This window comes from Mandrillus leucophaeus, unplaced genomic scaffold, assembly GCF_000951045.1.
Source record: "Mandrillus leucophaeus isolate KB7577 unplaced genomic scaffold, Mleu.le_1.0 Scaffold476, whole genome shotgun sequence".
In the NCBI taxonomy this organism is placed as follows: domain Eukaryota; kingdom Metazoa; phylum Chordata; class Mammalia; order Primates; family Cercopithecidae; genus Mandrillus; species Mandrillus leucophaeus.
In genome coordinates, this window is record NW_012105098.1 from 1,958,090 (window position 1) to 1,979,525 (window position 21,436).

General features: G+C 35.7%; 1 protein-coding gene across 1 annotated transcript in view; it reads left to right on the forward strand.

Annotated features, from left to right (window-relative positions):
* The window catches only part of LOC105550318 (threonine aspartase 1), a gene marked incomplete at its 3' end in the record, with an annotated part of 135,820 nt that overhangs the window by 78,031 nt on the left and 36,353 nt on the right, over positions 1-21,436 (forward strand). Inside the window, exons 7-8 of the mRNA XM_011995211.1 lie at positions 5,196-5,275; positions 16,053-16,159. Of these exons, the coding sequence (XP_011850601.1) occupies positions 5,196-5,275; positions 16,053-16,159 (187 nt within the window). The remainder of the gene's footprint in view (positions 1-5,195; positions 5,276-16,052; positions 16,160-21,436) is intronic.

Here is a 21,436-nt window from a genome sequence, read left to right on the forward strand (position 1 = left end):
GGTGAAACCCCATCTCTACTAAAAAATACAAAAAATTAACTGGGTGTGGTGGTGGGCGCCTGTAGTCCCAGCTACTCAGGAGGCTGAGGCAGGAGAATGACTTGAGCCTGGAGGTGGAGCTTGCAGTGAGCCGAGATCACGCCACTGCACTCCAGGCTGGGTGACAGAGCGAGACTCTGTCTCTTAAAAAAAAAAAGAGGTTTAATGAACTCACAGTTCGACTTGGCTGGGGAAGCCTCACAATCATGGCAAAAGGCGAAGAGGAGCAAAGGCACATCTTACATTACATGGTGGCAGGCAAGAGAGCGTGTGCAGAGGAACTGCCCTTTATAAAACCGTCAAATCTCATGAGACTTACTATCACAAGAACAGCATGGGAAAAACCTGCTCCCATGATTCAGTTACATCCCACTGGGTCCCTCCCACGACACATGGGTATTATGGGAGCTACAATTCAAGATGAGATTTGGGTGGGGACACAGCAAAACCATGTCACCTAGTGTGCTGAGAACTTTAGTAGGAATAGGTGTTGTACTTTGTCAAATGCTTTTCTGCATCTATTGAGATGATCCTATAATTTAAAAAATTTAGTTAGCTAATTTAGTGATTTGTTGATTTTTGACTGATAAAGCAGCATTCCTGGGATAAATTCCACTTGGTCATAATGTATTATCCTTTTTATATATTGTTGGCTTCAGTTTGCTAATATTTGGTAAAGAATTTTTACATCTGTGTTAATGAGTGATACTGGTTTATAGTTTTCTTGTAATAACTTTGGTTTGGGTTCATTTTGCTTTTTGGTTGTGTGGGGATATATATTTCATCAGCTTTGGGAAAAAATTGCTCATTATCTCTTCAGATATTTTTTTCTGAATCCCTGTCTCTTCTATTCTATTCACAATTCTGATTGCACGGAAATTCAGCCCCTTATGGTAGTTTACAGATCACTGACGATTTGTTTACGTTTTTCATTGTTTTTTCTCTGTTTCATTTTGAATAGTTTTCATTGCTGTCTTCAAGTTTACTAATTATTTTTCTGTCTAATCACGTAATATCTTGCTGCCTGCTAATCCCATTCAGCTTGTTTTATTTCTGACGTTGTTATTTTTATCTCTACAAGTTTGATTTGCATCTTTAAAAAAATGTCTTCCATGTATCTACTTTACATGCCTAAACTTTCCTCTAGCTTTGTGAACATGTGAATAGTGTTATAACAATTATTTAAATATCTTTGTTTGCTAATTCTGTCCTCTTTGTTATTTATGGATTGTTTTCAGTTGAATGATTTTTCACCTCATTATAGGTTACCTTTTCCTCCTGTTTTGCGTGCTTGGTAATTTTTATTGGGTTTCGGACATTGTGAGTTTTACGTTTTTGGGTGCTGTGTATTTTTGTATTTTAAAAACTATTCTTACATTTTATTCTAGGATGTGGCTAAGTTACTTAAAAACAGCTTGAGCCTTTCAGGTCTCGCTTTAAACTTTGTTACATGAAATGAGAAGCATTTGGCCTTGAGCTAATTTTGCCTTGCTATTGAGGCGGAATCTTTCAAAGTGTTATAACAGATGCACCTAGAATGAGGCCTTTACTTTGGCTGGTGGGAGCAAGAGCTGTTGTTCCTGGCTGTCTGAACTTGGAGACTTGGTTTTTTTTTTTTTTTTAAACTTTCATTTCATTTGTTCCAAGACTTTGGGTAATGTCTTCTTACACATACACTGATCTCTACTTAGCTGAAGACTAGAGGGATACTCTGCAGATCTCTCGAGTACTTTCTATATGCAGTTCTCTCCTCTCTGGTACTCGGTCTTATGAACTGTGGCTATGTGGCTTCTCTGGATGCCCTCTCTGAATGTCACTTCAACTCAGAGATACTGCTGGAGCTCCTGTGCTGTGGTTTAGAAACTCTCTAGGCAATAATGAAGGTGAACCCTATGATTGCAGTAAGACAATCACAAGGTTTACCTTGTTTCCTCTCTCTCAAGGATCACTGTCCTATGTTGCCTAATGTCTCAATGTCTGAAAACTGCTACTTTCTGTATTTTGTCTTTATTTTTTTCTCCATCTTGTCCCGAAGTGAAAAATCTCTCATGTACCTGGAAGTTCATCATCTAAATTATAATAGAAATGTGATGACTAGAAATATTTGAATCACATGTAAATAAGCTTGAAGTAAAAACATTATAAATTTGGTTATGTTGATTTAGGGTATTCAGGGAAAATTTTTTTTGACTATATTACATTTAGACAGTGAACTCTAGAGAGTTTCTGCTATAACAAAACACCTTAATACCATAAACTAGGTAGCTTATAAACAATAAAAGTTTCTCACAGTTCTGAAGGCCGGAAAGTTCAAGATCAAGGAGTTGGGGAATTCAGAGTTGGGGCAATCAAGAGGGCTAATCCCATTCAAGAGGGCTTCACCCTCATGACCTAATCACATCCCAAAAGGCCCGACCTCCTAATGCCATCCCAATACTTGGGGGTGAGGTTTCAAACTATGAATTTTGTGGGAATACAGTTGTATATGTTAGAACATGACATAATGTTTAGAATGCTTCAGGCACTGTTCTAAATGCTTGAGATATGTTGATGAAAAAATGAAGATCTCTACCCTTATGAAGCTTGAAGCTTTTAAGGAATTTATGCAAAGATAAACTAACAGATAACAATGTGTAAATTTATCAATTATATAATACGTTAGAAGGTGGAAAAAGGGAAAAGGAGCAGGATAAGGGGATTGTGAGTACTGGGTAGAGAAGTGCAGGGTATTGGGATGCATTTTTAAGGAGGCCTCATCAAGGAGGGATGTTTGAGCATGTGAAGGAGTTTCCCATTTGGGAAATTAGGGGAACAGCCAGACAGAGGAAACAGTCAGGGTGAAGACCCTGAGGCAGGAGCCTCCTTGATATGTTTGTGGCTTTACAAGACATTGAGTAGAGTACACAAGGGGGCAAGAGGAATAAGAGGTGAATTGGGGAGTGGGGAGAATCAGATTCTATGGGAGCTTATAGATTTTTAAAAAGACTCTAGTTTTTGCACTGGTCCTCACAAGAGGTTTTACAGGATTTTGAAAGAGGAGTGCCATTACCTGAATTGTATTTTACAAGGATTTTAGTGGCTGGTGTATTGAGAATTGTCTGGGGTCAGGGAGTACAGGGCAAGGCAAGCATAAAAATAGTGAGGCCACTGCAGCATTGTGGGTATCAGATGATGGTGGCTCAGACCAAGGTGGTAGCAATGGAGGTGGTGAGAAGTGGTCAGATTCCAGATGTGTTATAATGATAGAGTCAATGGGACTTCGAAGTAGATTGGCGTGAACCTTTTCTAAAAGTTTCCTCCTTGGAGAATCAGAAGAATGCTTGAGAGAAGTTTGAATTGGTACTGCATTTAATGTTTGGGAATGTGATTTTTTTTTTTTTTTTGACACGTCAGTACAGTTTTTAGTAAAAGCTTCTGCTAAAATGATTTCAAAAGCAATTATATGATATTTTGTGCAATGATGATCTACTATACAGTAATTTTTTATGTTAAGAAAAAGGGTAGATATTTAGTATGCTTATCCATAGATGACATCCAACTATTTGCCTCCCTATGAATATTTCACAATGCCCAAAGTATTTAAAAACTTAAATAGCTGACAATAGCAAATTGATTTTACTTAGAATCAAACCTTTGAATGATTAAAAAATATGTAAAATAAAGCTAAGAATATTTTGTAAAATGCCCCTCACTGATTCCAGATACTGGAATTGAACCCAAAATGACCAGTGGGAGTGCTGAGAATATTAGATTCAACTCCAAACTTTTGTCTTGATCATTTAGTTTACTACTTCAGCTTCTCTTTTACATCTTCTCATGAAGAGAATTATTTCTTTTTTCAGTTTTTGTTTTTCCTAGAAGAAGGAAATGCTAAAAATGCCATCAGGACCGTTCAAATTTGCATCCAAGCTCCTATTTAAGTTATCTTAACATTTAAACTTTATGTGACAGCTTTTCTTTGCAGTGGATTTCATTTCTTACAAGAATAGGAAAAACTGTTTTCTATTGTTAGAATCCTTTCGAATTTTTTTTTAAAAATTGAATTTTGAAGAGGTAAAGTTGTTTATTGTTATTGGCCTTCTCTCCTTTCTATTTAAAATAGTCCCTCCATTCCCATCTTTATGTATATTAGAAAGCAGTTATTGTGGTTAACCATTTAGTTTCCCATTGGAGCCATTTGGATATGTTTTTGAGGGTCTACTTAGATTTTGTTTTGCCAGTCTGTCACTGGTCTTATTAACAGTCAAATCTTAAGACTTCAATGTGTATTACTTTGAGTTTTTAGTGTTGGAATGATTAAAATAACAGAAACAAAAAATAGGGAGTGGAAAACTAGCAAGTAGGCACAAGTTCAAGGAATCCATTACTGGCTGGCTGAGATCTTTAAGTAGTTGGCTATGGAAGAAGATGGAGTGATTAATTATTATGGTAACTGCTTGCTATTACTATTTGCTTAATCAAATTACTTAGGGAATGGGGTAGTTAATTATCCTACATGCTATTTGAAATATTTGAAAACAAGTCTTTTATATTTAGCTATCAGTATCTTTTTATCCACTTTGTTATGTTAAAACTTGCTGTTTAGGACTTAAAAGTTACTTTGGGACATACCATAGTACTTTACTTACCACAGTAAAAATGATTCTGAGGGTTATGTATATATTTTTATTGCATCAAGGCTTAGAAATGTAACCCCACATATTTGAGCATCTCTAGATGTACCCACTAATTTTGGATGGATCCAGGTATTCTGCTAGGTAATAATGCCAAATCTGAAGGCATTCACTTAATTGTAAACTGTTAATTTGATTAATCAATCTTGTGACATTAACTGAGAACCCTGTTGGTACAAGATAAATCTTAATATTTTCTACTGAGAAGTCAACTATTTTTACATCTTATTATGTTGAGTTTTGCCAATTTTTACTAATCAGTTATTGCAAATGGTATTGTAACATTCCAATTGTAAAATTTCTAATTTGGGGAAAAATTTTCAGGAATTTTTTAGCATGCAGTCATCTTATTACTTTGAGGTAAATCAGGAATTATGTCCATATGCAAGACTTTTTCTCAATTGCCTTACCATATTACCTATATTTATTGAATATGTAGGAGAAGATGACACTGAATTTTAAAAATAATTTTTCTGTTGTTAGCTTTTTAGTTGGAGAAGGAGCCTACAGATGGGCAGTAGATCATGGAATACCCTCTTGCCCTCCTAACATCATGACCACAAGTGAGTAAAAACTTAAAAAAAATTAAGCTATATGAGCATATATACCTGAAAGTATAATATTGCTTCTGTTGTGACCCACGTAGCACAGATATTTATGGAAGAAAACTTACATGTTGAAAGATTTGTAGTTAAAAGATATGTAGAGGCCGGGCGCAGTGGCTCAAGCCTGTAATCCCAGCACTTTGGGAGGCCGAGACGGGTGGATCACGAGGTCAGGAGATCGAGACCATCCTGGCTAACACGGTGAAACCCCGTCTCTACTAAGAAATACAAAAAACTAGCCGGGCGAGGTTGCGGGCGCCTGCAGTTTCAGCTACTCGGGAGGCTGAGGCCGGAGAATGGCGTGAACCCGGGAGGCGGAGCTTGCAGTGAGCTGAGATCCGGCCACTGCACTCTAGCCTGGGCTACAGAGCGAGACTCTGTCTCAAAAAAAAAAAAAAAAAAGATATGTAGAAAGTTATTTCATTTTAAGCCACCTTTATATTCCCGAGGTCATCTCACTGCTTCCTTATGCTTTTATAAAAGTATTGCTGAAAGATCCCTTTTAGAGATTACTTAAAATAACTAATAAAACCATAATACCACCCTTCAATGAGAGAGAGAGAGATGGAGAGAGAGAAAGGGAAGAAAATATAGGTCAGTACTTAACAGTCCTTGAGCTGAGGGAAGGACTTTTTAGATACAAGTGCAAGGGAAGGAAAAACAAAGGTGTGACTACATAAGAGTTAAACTGAAAAACAGTTATCACAAATATAATAAAGGGATAAATATCCTTAATCTATGAAGAAATTTGCCAAATTTACCAAATTAAAAACAGCACAAATACAAGTAATTGCCCAATGTAAAAATGATCAGAAGTCCTAAGTACGTAATATAACCTAACAGGCAAATTCAAATTAAAATGAGTACATGTTGAATTTGTTCCCTTTTAACTTTTACTTTTGAAAGATTTAAAACATATTATTCCTGGTAATTGTTTGGTTAAATAATCATAATACATTGTAGGTATAAATGTAAATTGGTGGAGATTTTAGAGGACAACTAAGTAGTACAACTAAGTGTTCTGCTTCTAGGAACCTGTCATTGGAGATAGACAGAGATTTATATAGAAGGGTGCTCAAGTGAGCATTATTAAGAATATACAAAATTTTGAAAAAATCTTATACCCATCACAGAGGAATATGAGTAAATAAATGATCATATATTCTTAAAATGAAATGTTATGAAGTAACTAGAAATTATTGTGAAGACTAATCTCTGATAATGATTAAATCTAATGACTGAAAAAAGTGAAAAATGAAGTTATAAGTATGTATGTTTGTGTATATTATATGTCTATTTTAAAAATATTTGCATAAAATGAGAAAGAAATATTAAAAACATACACTAATTTTTTTTAAATAAAAATTTTATTTTTATCACTGAAATCTTGAATATAATTTAAATAATCAAATGAAAAAATGAGGATTTACTCCATGGAAACCAAGTTAGTTAAATAGGGTATAATTAGCCAGGTGTGGTCATGCACTCCTGTACTCTCAGCTACTTGGGAGGTTGGGGCAGGAGAATCCTTTGAGCTTAGGAGTTTGAGGCTGCGGTGGGCTATGATTGCACCACTGTATTCCAGTTTGTGTGACAGAGCGAGACCTTGTCTCTAAAAAAAAAAATTATATTCGGAATGAATATTCATGTAGTGCTAAAAGTTGTAATATAGGGAGGCTAGAGGGAAGAGAAATGTGTGTGTAGCAGTAGGGCTGGATTATGAGAGTTTTAAATTCCCATGATTGCTGTCACTCATTATGTCTTACAGTCTTTCCAATGGAACTTATTTTACAGTTCTTATATCAGGCAAACAAGTTAGGTCATCTCTCAGTTCCCTTTTTTTTCCCTTGGAGACAGGCCACCTGGCACCTTCCAGTCTAGAGTCTTACTAGGTCTGCTGCATGGCTGCCATCCTGAACTGTGCCTTGCTTCACCTTGTGATCTCCTTCGCTTCTCTCCAGTATCAGGTTCTCTGTTTCCTGGATCTCATGTGTTTTTCTTCCTTTTTTATTCCTTATTCAGTACATACGAGACTGAAAGTCAGTTTCCCTTAGGTTTTTGAGGAAATTGTTATCTTATTATCTTGTTTCCAGTCTTGCTATTATGCAAGACTCACAAATGTTTTAGTGTATTTTTTCTGTTTGGAAGGAAGCTCTTAATTCCCATGTTTTGATGATCACAATGAAGCATCTTGGGGCATTTTTTTTTTTTTATTCTTTATGTTGAGTGCTCATTTTGCACATTCAGTCTGGACATTTATATGCTTCAAATTTGGAGAAATTAAAAGAAAATTTTGGGATAATTTCTTGCTTCACATTTTCTGGATTTTATTTTCCTAATACTTATTTTTTAAACACTTTTAATTTTAGGGGCACATGTACAGGTTTGTTATATAGGTAAACTTACATCACAGGGGTTTGTTGTATAGACTATTTAGTCACCCAGGCTTTAAGCCAAGTACTCTTTAGTTATTTTTCCTGATCCTCTTCCCCTGTCCTACCCTTCATCCTCAGTTAGGCTCCACTGTCTTTTGTTCCCCTCTATGTGTCCATGTGTTTCCATCATTTGGCTCCCACTTATAAGCTAGAGCATGTGGTATTTGGTTTTCTGTTCCTGTGTTAGTCTGCTAAGGATAATGGCCTCCATCTCCATCTATGCTCCTGCTAAAGACATGATCTCATTCTTTTTTATGACTGCATAATATTCCATGGTGTATATGTACCATATTTTCTTTATCCAGTCTATCATTGATGGGCATTTAGGTTGATTCCATGTCTTTGCTATTGTGAATAGTGCTGCAGTGAACAAATGCATGCGTGTGTCTTTATGACAGAACAACTTGTATTCCTTTGGGTATATACTCAGTAATGGGATTGCTAGGTCAAATGGTAGTTCTGTTTTTAGCTCTTTGATGAATTACCACACTGCTTTCTACAATGGCTGAACTAATTTACACTCCCACCACAGTGTATAAGCACTTTCTCTCCACAACCTCACCAGTATCTGTTATCTTTTGACTTTTTATTAATAGCCATTCTGACTGGTGTGAGATAGTATCTCATTGTGGTTTTGACTTGCAGTTCTCTAGTGATCAGTGATGTTATCTTCTTTCCCACCTTAACCCCTGATAGCTACTAATATATTTTACGTTTGTATAATTTTGTCATTTCAAGAATGTAATATAAATGGTATCATACGGGCTGTAACCTTTTGGTATTTGCTTTTTTTTTTTTTTTGAGATAACATCCACATTGTGTTTGTCAATAGCTTTTTTTTTTTTCATTCCTGAGCGTTCATGGTATGGAGGTACTACCACTGTTTAGCCATTTGCCCATTTATGTCTGGGTTGTTTCCAATTTTTGGCTATTATGAATAAAGCTTTTGTCATTTCAAGAATGTAATATAAATGGTATCATACGGGCTGTAACCTTTTGGTATTTTCTTTTTTTTTTTTTTTTCCCGCTCCTGACTCTAACTCTCTGGAGATAACATCCACATTGTGTTTGTCAATAGCTTTTTTTTTTTTCATTCCTGAGCGTTCATGGTATGGAGGTACTACCACTGTTTAGCCATTTGCCCATTTATGTCTGGGTTGTTTCCAATTTTTGGCTATTATGAATAAAGCTTCTGTAAACATTCTTGTACTTTTTTTGTGGTTCTTTTTAAAATTATGGTATCATACACATAACATAAAATTTACCATCTTAAACATTTTTAATGGTATAGTTCAGTAGCTTTAAATATTTTCTTACTGTTATGGAACTAACACTATCATCATCTATAGAACCCTCCTCATCTCGTAACACCCAAACTGTACCCATTAAACAGTAACTCCCCATGTCCCTTACATTTAGTCCCTGGCTAGTTCATTTTTGTCTCTATGAATTCTGCTTTTATAAGTGGAATCATAGAGTACTTGTCCTGTTGTAATTGGCTTATTTCACTTAGCATGACTTCTTCAAGGTTCATGTTGTAGCATGTGTCAGAATTTCTTTTTAAGGCTGAATAATATTTAATTGTATGTATATACCACATTTTGTTTATCTACTCATCCATTGATGAATACGTGGGTTACACTACCTTTTGGCTGTCATGCATAATGCTACTGTGAACATGGCTGTACAAATATCTGTTTGAGTCCCTGCTGTCCATTTTTTTGGGTACCCAGAAATGGAATTGCTGGATCACATGGTTATTCTATTTTTATTTTTTGAGAAGCCACCATATTATCTGTTTTCCATAGTGGCTGCACCATTTCATATTCTATCAACAGTGCACCATGGTTCCAATTTCTCCATATCCTTGTTCTTTCCTTTACTTTTTAAAAAATAGTTGGCATCCTAGTGGCTGTGAGTTGGTATTTCATTGTCATTTTGATTTGCATTTCGATAATGATTATGCTGTTAAAGTGTCTTTTCATGTGCTTATTAGCCATTTTTATATCTTTCTTAGAGAAATATATATCCTAGTCCTTTGCCTATTTTTCAATCAGGGTTTTTCTTGTTGAGATAATAGGAATTCTTCATGTGTTCTGGATATTAACACTTGTCAGATATGGCTTGCAAATATCCCATTCCATGAGTTGCCTTTTCACTCCATTGATTGTGTCTTTCACTCATTGTGTCTTTTAAATTTTTATCTTTTTTTCTTTTATTGTCTATGTTTTGGTGTTATATCCAACCTTTTCTCCTATGTTGTTTTCTAAGAGATTTATAGTTTTAGCTCTTACATTTAGGTCTTTAATCCATTTTGAATGAATTTTTGTATATGGTATAAAGTGGGGGTCTAATTATTTTGCATGGGGTTATCTAGTCTTTCAAACAGTTTGTTGAAGACTGTGGTTTCCCTATTGAATGGTGCTAGTACCCTCATGAAATCATTGACCATACACGTGAGAGTTTATTTCTGAACTCTTTAATCTATTGCATTTTTCCTTGTAACAACCTTTATGCCATTTCCATATTGGTTTTTTTGAGATGGAGTCTCACTCTGTTGCCCAGGCTGGAGTGCAATGGTGCGATCCTCTGCTCTTTGTAATCTCCGCTTCCTGGGCTCAGACAATTCTGCCACAGCCTCCCGTGTAGCTGGGATTACTGGTGCCCACCACCACACCCGGCTAATTTTTTTTGTATTTTTATTAGAGATGAGGTTTCACCATGTCAGCCAGGCTGGTTTTGAACTCCTGACTTAAAACGATTTGCCTGCTTTGGCCTCCAAAGTGCTGGGATTACAGGCATGAGCCACCACCCCTGGCCTCCATGCTGTTTTGATTGCTGTAGCTAGGAAGTGAGACTTCCAGCTTTTTTTTTGTTTCCAAGATTGTTTTGATTATTTAGAGTCCCTGTAGATTGTATATGAATTTTAGGATTGATATTTCTATTTTTTAAAAAAAAAAACGCTATTGGGATTTTGTTAGGGATTAACTGAATCTGTAGATTGCTTTAAGTAGTATTGACATCTTAATAATATTAAAGCTTCCAATTCTTGAACATGGATGTCTTTTCATGATTAACATCTTTAATTTCTTTCAGCAATGTTTTGTTGTTTTCAGCATACAAGTCTTTTGCCTCCTTGATTTTTGTTTTTTTCTAAGCATTTTATACTTTTCGATGCTATTGTAAATGGGATTGCTTTCTTAATTCATTGTTAATTTATAGAAATGCAACTGATTTTTGAGTATTGATTTTGAATCATACAACTTTGCTGAATTTGTTAGTTCCAGTGGGTTTGTGTGTTTGTGTTGGGGGGTGGGGTTAGAGATCTTTAGGATGTTCCAAGTATAAGATCAAGTCATAATTTTATTTCTTCCTTTCCAATTTGAATGGCTTTTACCTCTTTTCCTTGCCTAATTGCCTTGGCTGGGACTTCTAGTACTTCTAGGACTTCTAGTTCTAGTACTTCTAATATTAGGTTTGGACTTCTAGTACTAGAAGTGGTGAAAGTACATATCCTTGTCATGTTTCTGATTTTAGGAGAAAAGCTTTCAGTCTTTCACCATAGATATGATGTTAGCTGTGGGCTTTTCACATTTTGCCTTTTTGTGTTGAGGTCGTTTCTTTCTATTTCTAGTTTGTTTGGTGTGTTTATTATGAAATAATTTTGAATTTTGTAACATGATTATTTGTGCATCCATTTATGATCATGCTGGGTGGGGTGGCTCATGCCTATAATCCCAGCACTTTGGGAGACTGAGGTGGGAGGATCACTTGAGGCCAGAACTTCAAGACCAGCCTGAGCAACATAGTAAAAAAAAAAAAAAAAAAAAAAGATCAAAAGGCTTTTTCCCTTCATCCTGTTAATGTTGGTGTATAACATTGATTTTCATATGTTGAACGACCTTTGCTTCTTAGGAATAAATTGCACTTTGTCATAGTGTATTATCCTTTTAATATGCTGCTGCATTTGGTTTGGCAGTATTTTGTTGAGGAATTGTGCATCAACGTTCGTAAGAAGTATTGGTTGGTAACTTTCTTATGGTGTCTTTGTATGATTTTGGTATTAGGATAATGCTGGCCTCATATAATGACGTTGGAAATGTTTCCTCTTTGTTAATTTTTTTGGTGTTTATTGTTTAAATGTTTGGTAGAATGCTCCAGTGAAGCCATGAAGTCTGGGAATTTTTTTTTTTTTTTTGCCAGGAGAGTTTATATTATTGATTCAGTCTCCTTACTAGATATGGGTTAATTCAGATTTTGTTTCTTCATGATGCAGTCTTGGTAGGTTTTGTGGTTTTGGACTTTGTTAATTTCATTTAGGTCATCCAATATTTGGGTACCCGGTTTTTCATAGAATTCTCTTATTTATATGTGTGTGCATATATGCATATATATATATATGTGCACGTGTATATGTATACACACATATATATACACATACATACATACATACACACATATACACATACACAACACACACACACACACACACACACACGTATATAGAGATATAATTTTTTTTTTTTTGAGACAAGGTCTTGCTCTGTTGCCCAGGCTGGAGTGCAGTGGCACAAACGTGGCTCACTGCACCCTTGACCTCTTAGACTAAGACAATCCTCCCATCTCAGCCGCTAGAGTAGCTGCAACTACAGGTGCATGCCACCATGCCTGGCTAATTTTTTGTATTTTTGTAGAGACAGGGTTTCACCATGTTGCCCGGGCTGGTCTCAAACTCTTGTATTCAAGGGATTTACCCACACTGGTTTCCCAAACTGCTGGGATTACAGGCATGAGCCACTGTACCTGGCCTTTAATACTTTTTATTTTTGAAGAATCAGTAGTAATGTCCCCACTTTGATTTCTGATTATAGTAATTTGTCTTTTTTTTTCTTAATCTAGCTAAAGATCTTAAATTTTGTTAATGTTTTCCATGAACTTTTGGTTTTATTTGTTTTTCTTTTTTTTTTTTTTTTGGTATTATCTATTTTATTTATCTCCACTCTGATCTTTATTTCCTTTGTTCTGCTAGCTTTGGGTTTAATTCTTCTTTTACTAGTTCCTTAAGTTTTAAAGCTAGGTTGTTGTTTGAAATCTTTTTTTCTTTTTAAATGTGTTTATAGCTCTAAAATTTTTTCTTTCATAAGGCTTTTGATGCACTTTGTAAGTTTTGGTGTATTAATTTTTATTCACATCTAAGCGTTTTCTAATTTCCTTTGTGATTTCTTTCTGTATTTTAGTTTTCACAATTTGTGCATTTTTCACTTTTCTGCTACCATTGATTTCTAACTCCATCCTGTTACAGTTGGAGAAGGTACATTGTACAATACCTATCTTTTACATCTATTGAGATTCGATTTGTGCTCACATACAAATGGGACATTTTGGAAAAATATGTCAAGTGAACTTGAGAAGAATGTGAATTCTGTTGTTGAATAGAGTGTTCTGTTTATATCTTTTAGATCTACTTGGTTTATTGTGTTGTTCTTTTTTCATTTTCTTTTGTGTATATTGTCTTGCTTTTTTTTTGTGGTTATGATGGGGATTACATTTAACATTCTAAAATTATAACATTCTAATTTGAATTTAGACCAGCTTAACTTCAATAACAAATAAAAATTCTGTTCTTATACAGCTCTATCTCAACCCTCTTTTACAAAATTGTATCTTTTCCCATTGTTTGTCCCAAAACAGACTGATAGTGTTTTAATACTTCAGTTTCTAAAATCATGTAGAAAATAAGCTAGACATGGTGGCTCACACCTGTAATTATAACACTTTGGGAGGCTGAGGTGGGCAAATCACCTGAGCTCAGGAGTTTGAGACCAGTCTGGCCAACATGGTGAAACCCTGTCTCTACTAAAAATACAAAAAGTTAGCCAGCCGTTGTGGTGCGTGCCTGTAATCCCAGCTACTTGGGAGGCCGAGGCAAGAGAATCGCTTGAACCTGGGAGGCAGAGGTTGTAGTGAGCCCAGATTGTGCCACTGCACACTAGCTTGGGCGACAGAGGGAGACTCTGTCTCAAAAAATAAATAAATAAATAAATAAAATCATGTGGAAAACAAAAAGCATAGTTAGAAACCAAAATTACAATAAGACTATCTTTTACACTTGTCCATGTATTTATCTTTATCAGAGATCGTTGTTTATTTACAGCTTTGAGTTCTGTCTAAGGTTCTTTCATTTTAACTGGAAGGATTTCCTTTAGCATTTATTGCAGGGTAGGTCCAGTAGAAAAGAACTATCTCAGTTTTTGTTTATCTGAGAGTATTTCAATTTGCCCCTCATTTTTGAAGGACCTTTTGGCCACAGCCAGGGTTCTTGGTTGATGCTTTTGTTGTTTCAGCACTTTGAATATATAAACCCACTGTTTCTGGCTTCCAAAGTTTCTGATGAGAAATCTGCTTATAATTTTATTGAGGATCCCTAGTAGGTGATAATCTGCTTTTCAAGATGCTCTCTTTGTCTTTGGTCTTTGACAATTTGATTGTAATGTGCCTTGGTATGGCTCTCCCAGTTTTCCTACTTGGAGTTCCTTGAGCTTCTTGAGTGTTTATGTCTTGGGTGTTCATATCTTTCATCAAAGTTGGCAAGTTTTCAGTTACTATTTCTTCAAGTTAACCATCTTCTCCTTCTCTCTTTCTTTTCCTTCTGGGATTGTACAGTGTGTGTATTTGCAAATCTATGCAAGGGCCCCATGAGACCAAAAGTTTCTTAGAGATAGTTTTCTTTCCCCACCTCTTTCGAATACTTTATTTCTTTTTCTTTGCCTTCTCCCTGTTTTCTCCCCCAATCTTTTCTTAGTCTCATGCTCTGCTATAATCTGGGACAATATTGACTGCATGCATTTGCTTTTGAGATAGAGGGAGTAATGGACTTAGTTATGGATTAGCTTTACTCTAAGAGAATTAGCCCTTTAAATTCCCAGTTTATTGTGGGGAGTGTCTCCTATAAAACTGTCTACTCTTAATAGGCTCTGGGCTTGACGTATCCCTCTCCTTGATGCCATTTAGTCAAATGCAAGTGTGCTAGTGTTGGCAAATGTTCACAGTGCAATAATCCACAGTTTACCCAAGAATTTAGCTTAGTACTTGTAAAGTTTTGAGTGCTTTTAAGGTGGTATTTTAAATATTTTACCCAACATTTTTAGAAATATTCCATGGATAATTACTCTGCATAACTTAGTCTGCCATTATCAGAAAACTTTACTCAGTAACTTTGTCAGGGTTATGTTCCAGTTTGTAATTTCTCTTATCAGCTGGATCTAATTGGCTGTTAAAATTTATATATCAAGTTTTAAAATTTTGATTATTTTATTTATTGATGGATTGAAGCTCTATTTATTCTTCAATTCAGCCTGGTCAGTTTATCATCTTGCTGCTTAATCCTATTTTTGATATATTTCTTTTATTTCTCTGAGCATAAACATATGTTATATTCTTATCTGATTATTCCAGTATCTGAGATTTTTGTGGTTCAGATTATGCTTTCTGATATTTGGCTGGCTTTTATTCTTGGTAGTTTATCTCTTATTTGTTTTGTGAATTTTCTTTTAAAACTATGAGCACATGTTGATTGAAACATAGGGTTCTTTGAGGTCTGGATAAGTTAAGGCCAGTTTGTTTTTCTAGGGAGTATTTGCATTTGTGTTTGGGGGCCCTTTGAAGCACTGGTACACTGAGATCACTTTTTTACCCTGGGGTCTCACAGGTAATAAGAATTCTACTCGAAGCCTATCTAAATGCCCTCATTAGTCATGAAATTTCTAGGGAGATGTTTCCTCTTTACATCTAGAACCAAAGCTGAGACTTGCAAGTTTTCTGGTTTAAAAAATGTTTTGTTTACTTTTTCTTATGTTTTGGTGCCTGGTGACTTTTTTTCTCATTCTACTATTCACTGGGCATATCAACCTTTGAGACTCTCTCCTTTCTTTCTGGATAATCTCCAGTGTGTTTTCTCGTACTGCGTTGTGCCCAAGTTTCGTCTCTTACCTCCTATGCGCAGAGACCTTTAAAACCACAGTTGGAGGAGGCATGCATCAACAGATACGGAGAGGGTAGTGTCTACCTTCAGGACGCCTTTGTTTCTCTGGGTTTGACCTTTTTCTTAATTTTAAAAACTTAGTTTATTTCTCTTATTTTCCTACTATCCCTGTATACCTTGAAAATACTTTTTAAACCCTTAATTTAACATTCTTAAGGATTTTCTTCCGGGAAGGCTCTTCAGCTATCTTATTTGACTCATTGCCCTAGTATTTCTTAAATGTTATATTTAATGTTTTTTATTTTATTTTATTTTATAGGATTCAGTTTAGCTGCATTTAAAAGAAACAAGAGGAAACTAGAGCTGGCAGAAAGGGTGGAAACAGATTTTATTCAACTAAAGAAAAGAAGACAATCAAGTGAAAAGGTCAGGAGATGTTTGAAATATTCAAATTAATGTATCATAATGATGTATCTTCTGCATTTAGATACAAGCTTTAGGACAGTACTATTCAGTAGAAATAGAGTGTGTGCCACGTATATACTTTAAAGTTTTTCAGTAGCTACATTTAAAAAAAAAAATGTTCGTAATATTAGGCTCATAAAAGAGAAAAAGAAAGTAGAAAAAAACAAGGGAAATTAGTTTCAATAACATATTTAAACCAGTGAATCTCAAATATAACTTTGAAATATGATCAGGGAAAACTTATGAATGAGCTATTTTACGTGATCTTTTTTAGTATTAAGTCTTCATAACCAGTTTAAATTTTCCACGTCTCAATTATAACACTAAATTTTTATTAGAAATATTTGATCTGTATTTATATTTCATAAAAATTTACTGTGAAATAGTAAATTTACATTCCAAGTTATTACAGGTATACTTAAATCTTTCTAATAGTTTAATATATTATAAATTAATTAAAATTTTATAAAATTAAAAATTCAGCTTTCCATTTGTCCTTGCCTCGTTTTAATTTCTGAATAGCTGCATTTGGCTCGTGGCTACTGTTTTGGTTCTTACAGCTCTATATAGTGATTCTTAACATGACTGTTTAGGGAGTAGAGTATAAGAAAATATACATATTGTATTCAGATGTTTTTAGGGATAGAAAGAAGTTGAAAACTACAGCATTCTTGCCTGTGGCTTAGGGGTTCCTTAACACACAACTCATGATAGGTGTCCCAGGTCACATAGTCATTTGATGTACCTTAGCATTCATCAATATTCCTTATTGTTTAGTTCTTCTGTAATGGCTTACATACTGTTTTGTCCTTTGTGTCATACTTTTATATGGTTTACTTATGTATAAATGCATAATTCATCATCTTTTGTAGTGATAGATATTTTCTTGCTGTGTTGCCACAAGACACTCAGTTTGGTGCAAACCTTTTTAATTTTCTGCCTGCGAAGAGTAAGAATTTACAAGGCAGATGAACAAATTAATAAGTAGATCTTATGATGGTGAATAGTCTATTTCTTGGGTTTCTACATCGGATGTGATGTGCGAGTGAATGAATTTAGGACTTTTTTGCCTTTTTAAAAATTCATGATAGGCTGGGTCCAGTAACTCATGCCTGCAATCCCTGTACTTTAGGAGGCTGAGGTGGGTGGATTACTAGAACCCAGGAGTTGAGACCATCATGGGCAACAAGGAAAACCCCATCTGTACAAAAATTTAGCTGGATGTGGGTGCATGTCTGTACTCCCAGCTACTCAGGAGGCTGAGGTGGGAGAATCACCTGAGTCTGGGGAGTCAAGGCTGCAGTGAGCCATGATCGTGTTACCATGCTCTAGCCTGGGTGATGGAGTAAGACCCTGTCTCCAAAAAAAAAAAAAATTGTAATAAAATTTGCATAGTGTAAATGATTTAATCGGTTTTATAAACGTATATGCCCATGTAAACCATACACCTATCAAGTTATAGAATATTTCCAGTTCTTTTGTGCTTGTTTCCAGTTAGTCTCCAACTTGTAGGCAGCCACTGTTCTGATTTTTATTACAATAAATGCTTTTTCTTGCTCTGAACGTTATATAAATGGAATCATACAGAATGTACTCTTTTCTGTTTGGCTTGTTTCACAAAAAACATTTATTAGACTTTGTATTACTGATTTATTCTTTTTTATTACTGAGTAATATTTCCTAATATAAATGCACTTTAATTTGTTTATCTGTTTTCCTGTTGATGAACATTTGATTTTTTTTCCCAGTTTTTTACTATTACGAATGAAGCTGCTGTGAAATTCTCATACCGTTCTTTTTGTGGAGATCAGGTTAGGATTTTTATGTACAGAAATTTCACTGCATCTCATAGAGAATATTTTCAGCTGGAATTAATCAAGTAGTTCATTTTTCCGTTCAGGAAATGGTACTGAACTGGATAGTAAGAAAATAATGGTGAACAAGATGGAGGAAGCTCATGTTCTAATGAGACCTTACCTTTTAGCAGAAGGAGACATATTAGCATATAAATAGGATGATCAATGGAGACGCTTATGAGGAGATAACATTTGAGGTGACATATGAAAAATGAGTGGCTTTTATGAAGAGTCAGTGGAAGAGTGTTCCAAGCAGAATGAGCTGCATGTGCAGAGGCCCTGTGGGAGTTTTAGCATATTAGAGGAATGGAGAGGAGAGTCAGTGTACCCAAAGCAGTGAGCAAAGGGAGAATGGTATGGGATGAAGCTGGGGAAGTAGGTATGGGCTAGCTCCTTTAGGACCTGGTAGATCATGGCAAGGAGTTTGAATTTTATTCAAGAATAGTGGCTAGCCATTGAAGAGTTTAAAGTAGGGAAACAGTGCTGTCTCATTCCCATTTTGCAAAGTTCTTCCTGGGCTACTATGTGAAGAATCAGTCCAGGGGAGAGGTAAGAATAGAAGTTGGGAGACTAGTTACAAAGTCATTACAGTTTGGAGATTATGGCACGTTGGACTATAGGTGATAGGGATGGAGATAACGATAAGTGAATATATCCAGAAAATATTTTGAAGGTTTCTAGAAAGACAATATTGATGCCTTAGTTATTGGTAAGAAAGAGAGAGGAATTAAGGGTTTTAGCTGAGCAGAGGATTTAAGGATTTTAGCTTAGCAGTTGGATATTTGCCATTTACTAAAAGAGTAGAGCTGGGGAAATACGGCTTTCTGGTGGTAGAAGTAGGCAGTGGAAATCAGTAACTTTTTTAACCCATCTCCAACTTAATGGGCTCAGATTGACCAGTGCTTTCCGTTTTCACCATAAAACCTATTACTTGATGCCAATAGCACCTTAAATATCCAGAGTTAATACAATACATTTTGGTGTATCATCCGCCTCTGTTCCTTTCATTTGAATTATATGCCACCAAGATCCTCATTCTGCTTGCTGTTTTAATCGTTGTTATTACATAATTCATTGTCTCACGTAAACTGATGAGTAGTGAGTTTAAAAAGAGAGTTTGTTGGAAAACTAAGAGAATTGTCTGAAAACTAACTTGGAAAAGCAGAGTTGTTTTATGAAAAATTGCTGTAGAATTAAATATGGGCATGCCTGTTATAAAAGATTGAGAACAATAATAAAAATATAGAAGCATTCTGTACTTAGAATGCTTTGTTGGTGTCTTTATGTTCTTGTTCTATTTAAAATAAAATGACACTTGAAATCATGGGACAATTCATTGTGTTATAGTTTATGCAAGAAAGATGGTATGGAGTATTTATTTGTGGACCCACATTCAAAGAAAAGGCTTTGGTCCTCTATGAAGAGATTGACAAATAGAATGACCCTTTGTCTTTTAAATAAAAAGAGTATGTGTAAGATATACATCTTTTTCTTCTTTTGAATGAGTCTCTGTTTCAGACTGAGAATTTTCAACTTTTGAAAATTTTAACCAAACTTTTATCATACTGGATAAGGGGATTTCTGATAAGCTTCCTGTGGCAGGCAGAAACATTAACTCTGGAGTTGGTTATCTGAGCACCTCCATGCACATGGGTGGAAGCTCCTGTTTTATGGGCAGGTTGAGAGAGAGATACCCATTTGGAAATCATTGGCATCAAAAGGAATATCAACCAATGTCACTAGGTGAGATCACTAAAGAGTGAGAATAGACAGTGGTCTGAAAACTGAACCTTGGGCCAGTTTAATATGTCAAGGCTGGGAGGAGGAAGAACCAGCAAAGGAGAAAGAAGGAGCAGCCAATGAGGCAGAGGCACAACCAGGAAGAGTGTTTAGGAAGCCAAGAGAGAAACATTTCGAAGAAAGTCATCACCTAGTCAAATGCTGCTGAGAAGACAGCTAAGAGCACAGATGACTGGACGTTGGATTTGGCACCTGGAGACCGTTCATTGGGATAGGGACAGTTTCTGTGACATAGTTGATTATAGACTGGTATGGAATGGGATGATTATGGAGAACAAGGATGGAAATAACTATTGAGAATTTTTGCCATGGAGTGATAAGAGAGAGATATGTGGGGTAAGAGATTCTACCATTGCCAATTAATTTTGTGAATTAACTGTCAGTTGGTTAGTTCTGTGAATCCAGTAAGTAATTTAACATTTGAAGCCTCAGTTTTTTGTTTCTAAATGAAAATAGTGATATCCTGTTCCCTTAACAGGACTGTTATAAGGGACAGAAGTGATAATAGATGTTCAAGTGCTTTGTGATTATCATTGAGTGAGTCATAGACACCATAGTTTTTCCCATTGAGCCTTTCATCTTTAAAGTCACTCAGCAAGAAACCTGCACCTGCGTTGGTTACCCTGGGTAGAATCTTGTAGTAGAAAAAGGGAGGATGGTGAGAGAGGTAAGTTATGGGGAGAGATGTAAGTTGTGATGAGTGGAGAGATTGGAAGTTTATTAATATTTTAGGGATATGACAGGAAGGGACAAATCACTGTTTTCTAAATTGACTTATGTTCATTTGTTTCTCCCTGTCCTGTGTGTATAGTTTTAGTGTAATATTGGTTAGCAAGCATGTGGACTAAGGCTCACTACTATAGTTTGTTGTGGCTACATAAAAGCAGCTATGAGTTGGATATATAAATATAATAAAGGCTACATAAAAGCAGCTATGAGTTGGATATATAAATATAATAAAGGCTACATAAAAGCTGCTATGAGTTGGATATATAAATACAATAAAAGGAGTAGAGTATTTGGTAATGTTCCTAATGTTTACATTCTTGATACTCATTTTTGAAGGAGATTAACACTGAAGGAGATATATTTCTTCTCTCTTTTTTTTTTTTTTGAGATGGAGTCTTGCTCTTGTTGTTTAGGCTGTAGTACAATGGCGCGATTTCGGCTCACTGCAACCTCTGCCTACTGCAACCTCTGCCTCCCAGGTTCATGCCATTCTCCTGCTTCAGCCTTCCTGAGTAGCTGGGATTATAGGCATGCACCACCCCGCCTGGGTAATTTTGTATTTTTAGTAGAGACAGGGTTTCTCCATGTTGGTTGGTCAGGCTGGTCTCAAACTTCTGACCTCAGGTGATCCACCCACCTCAGCCTCCCAGAGTGCTGGGATTACAAGCATGAGCCACTGCGCCCGGCCAGAGATACACTTCTTCTTTTTTTTTTTTTTTAAATTATACTTTAAGTTCTAGGGTACATGTGCATAACATGCAGGTTTGTTACATATGTATACTTGTGCCATGTTGGTGTGCTGCACCCATCAACTCATCAGCACCCATCAACTCGTCATTTACATCAGGTATAA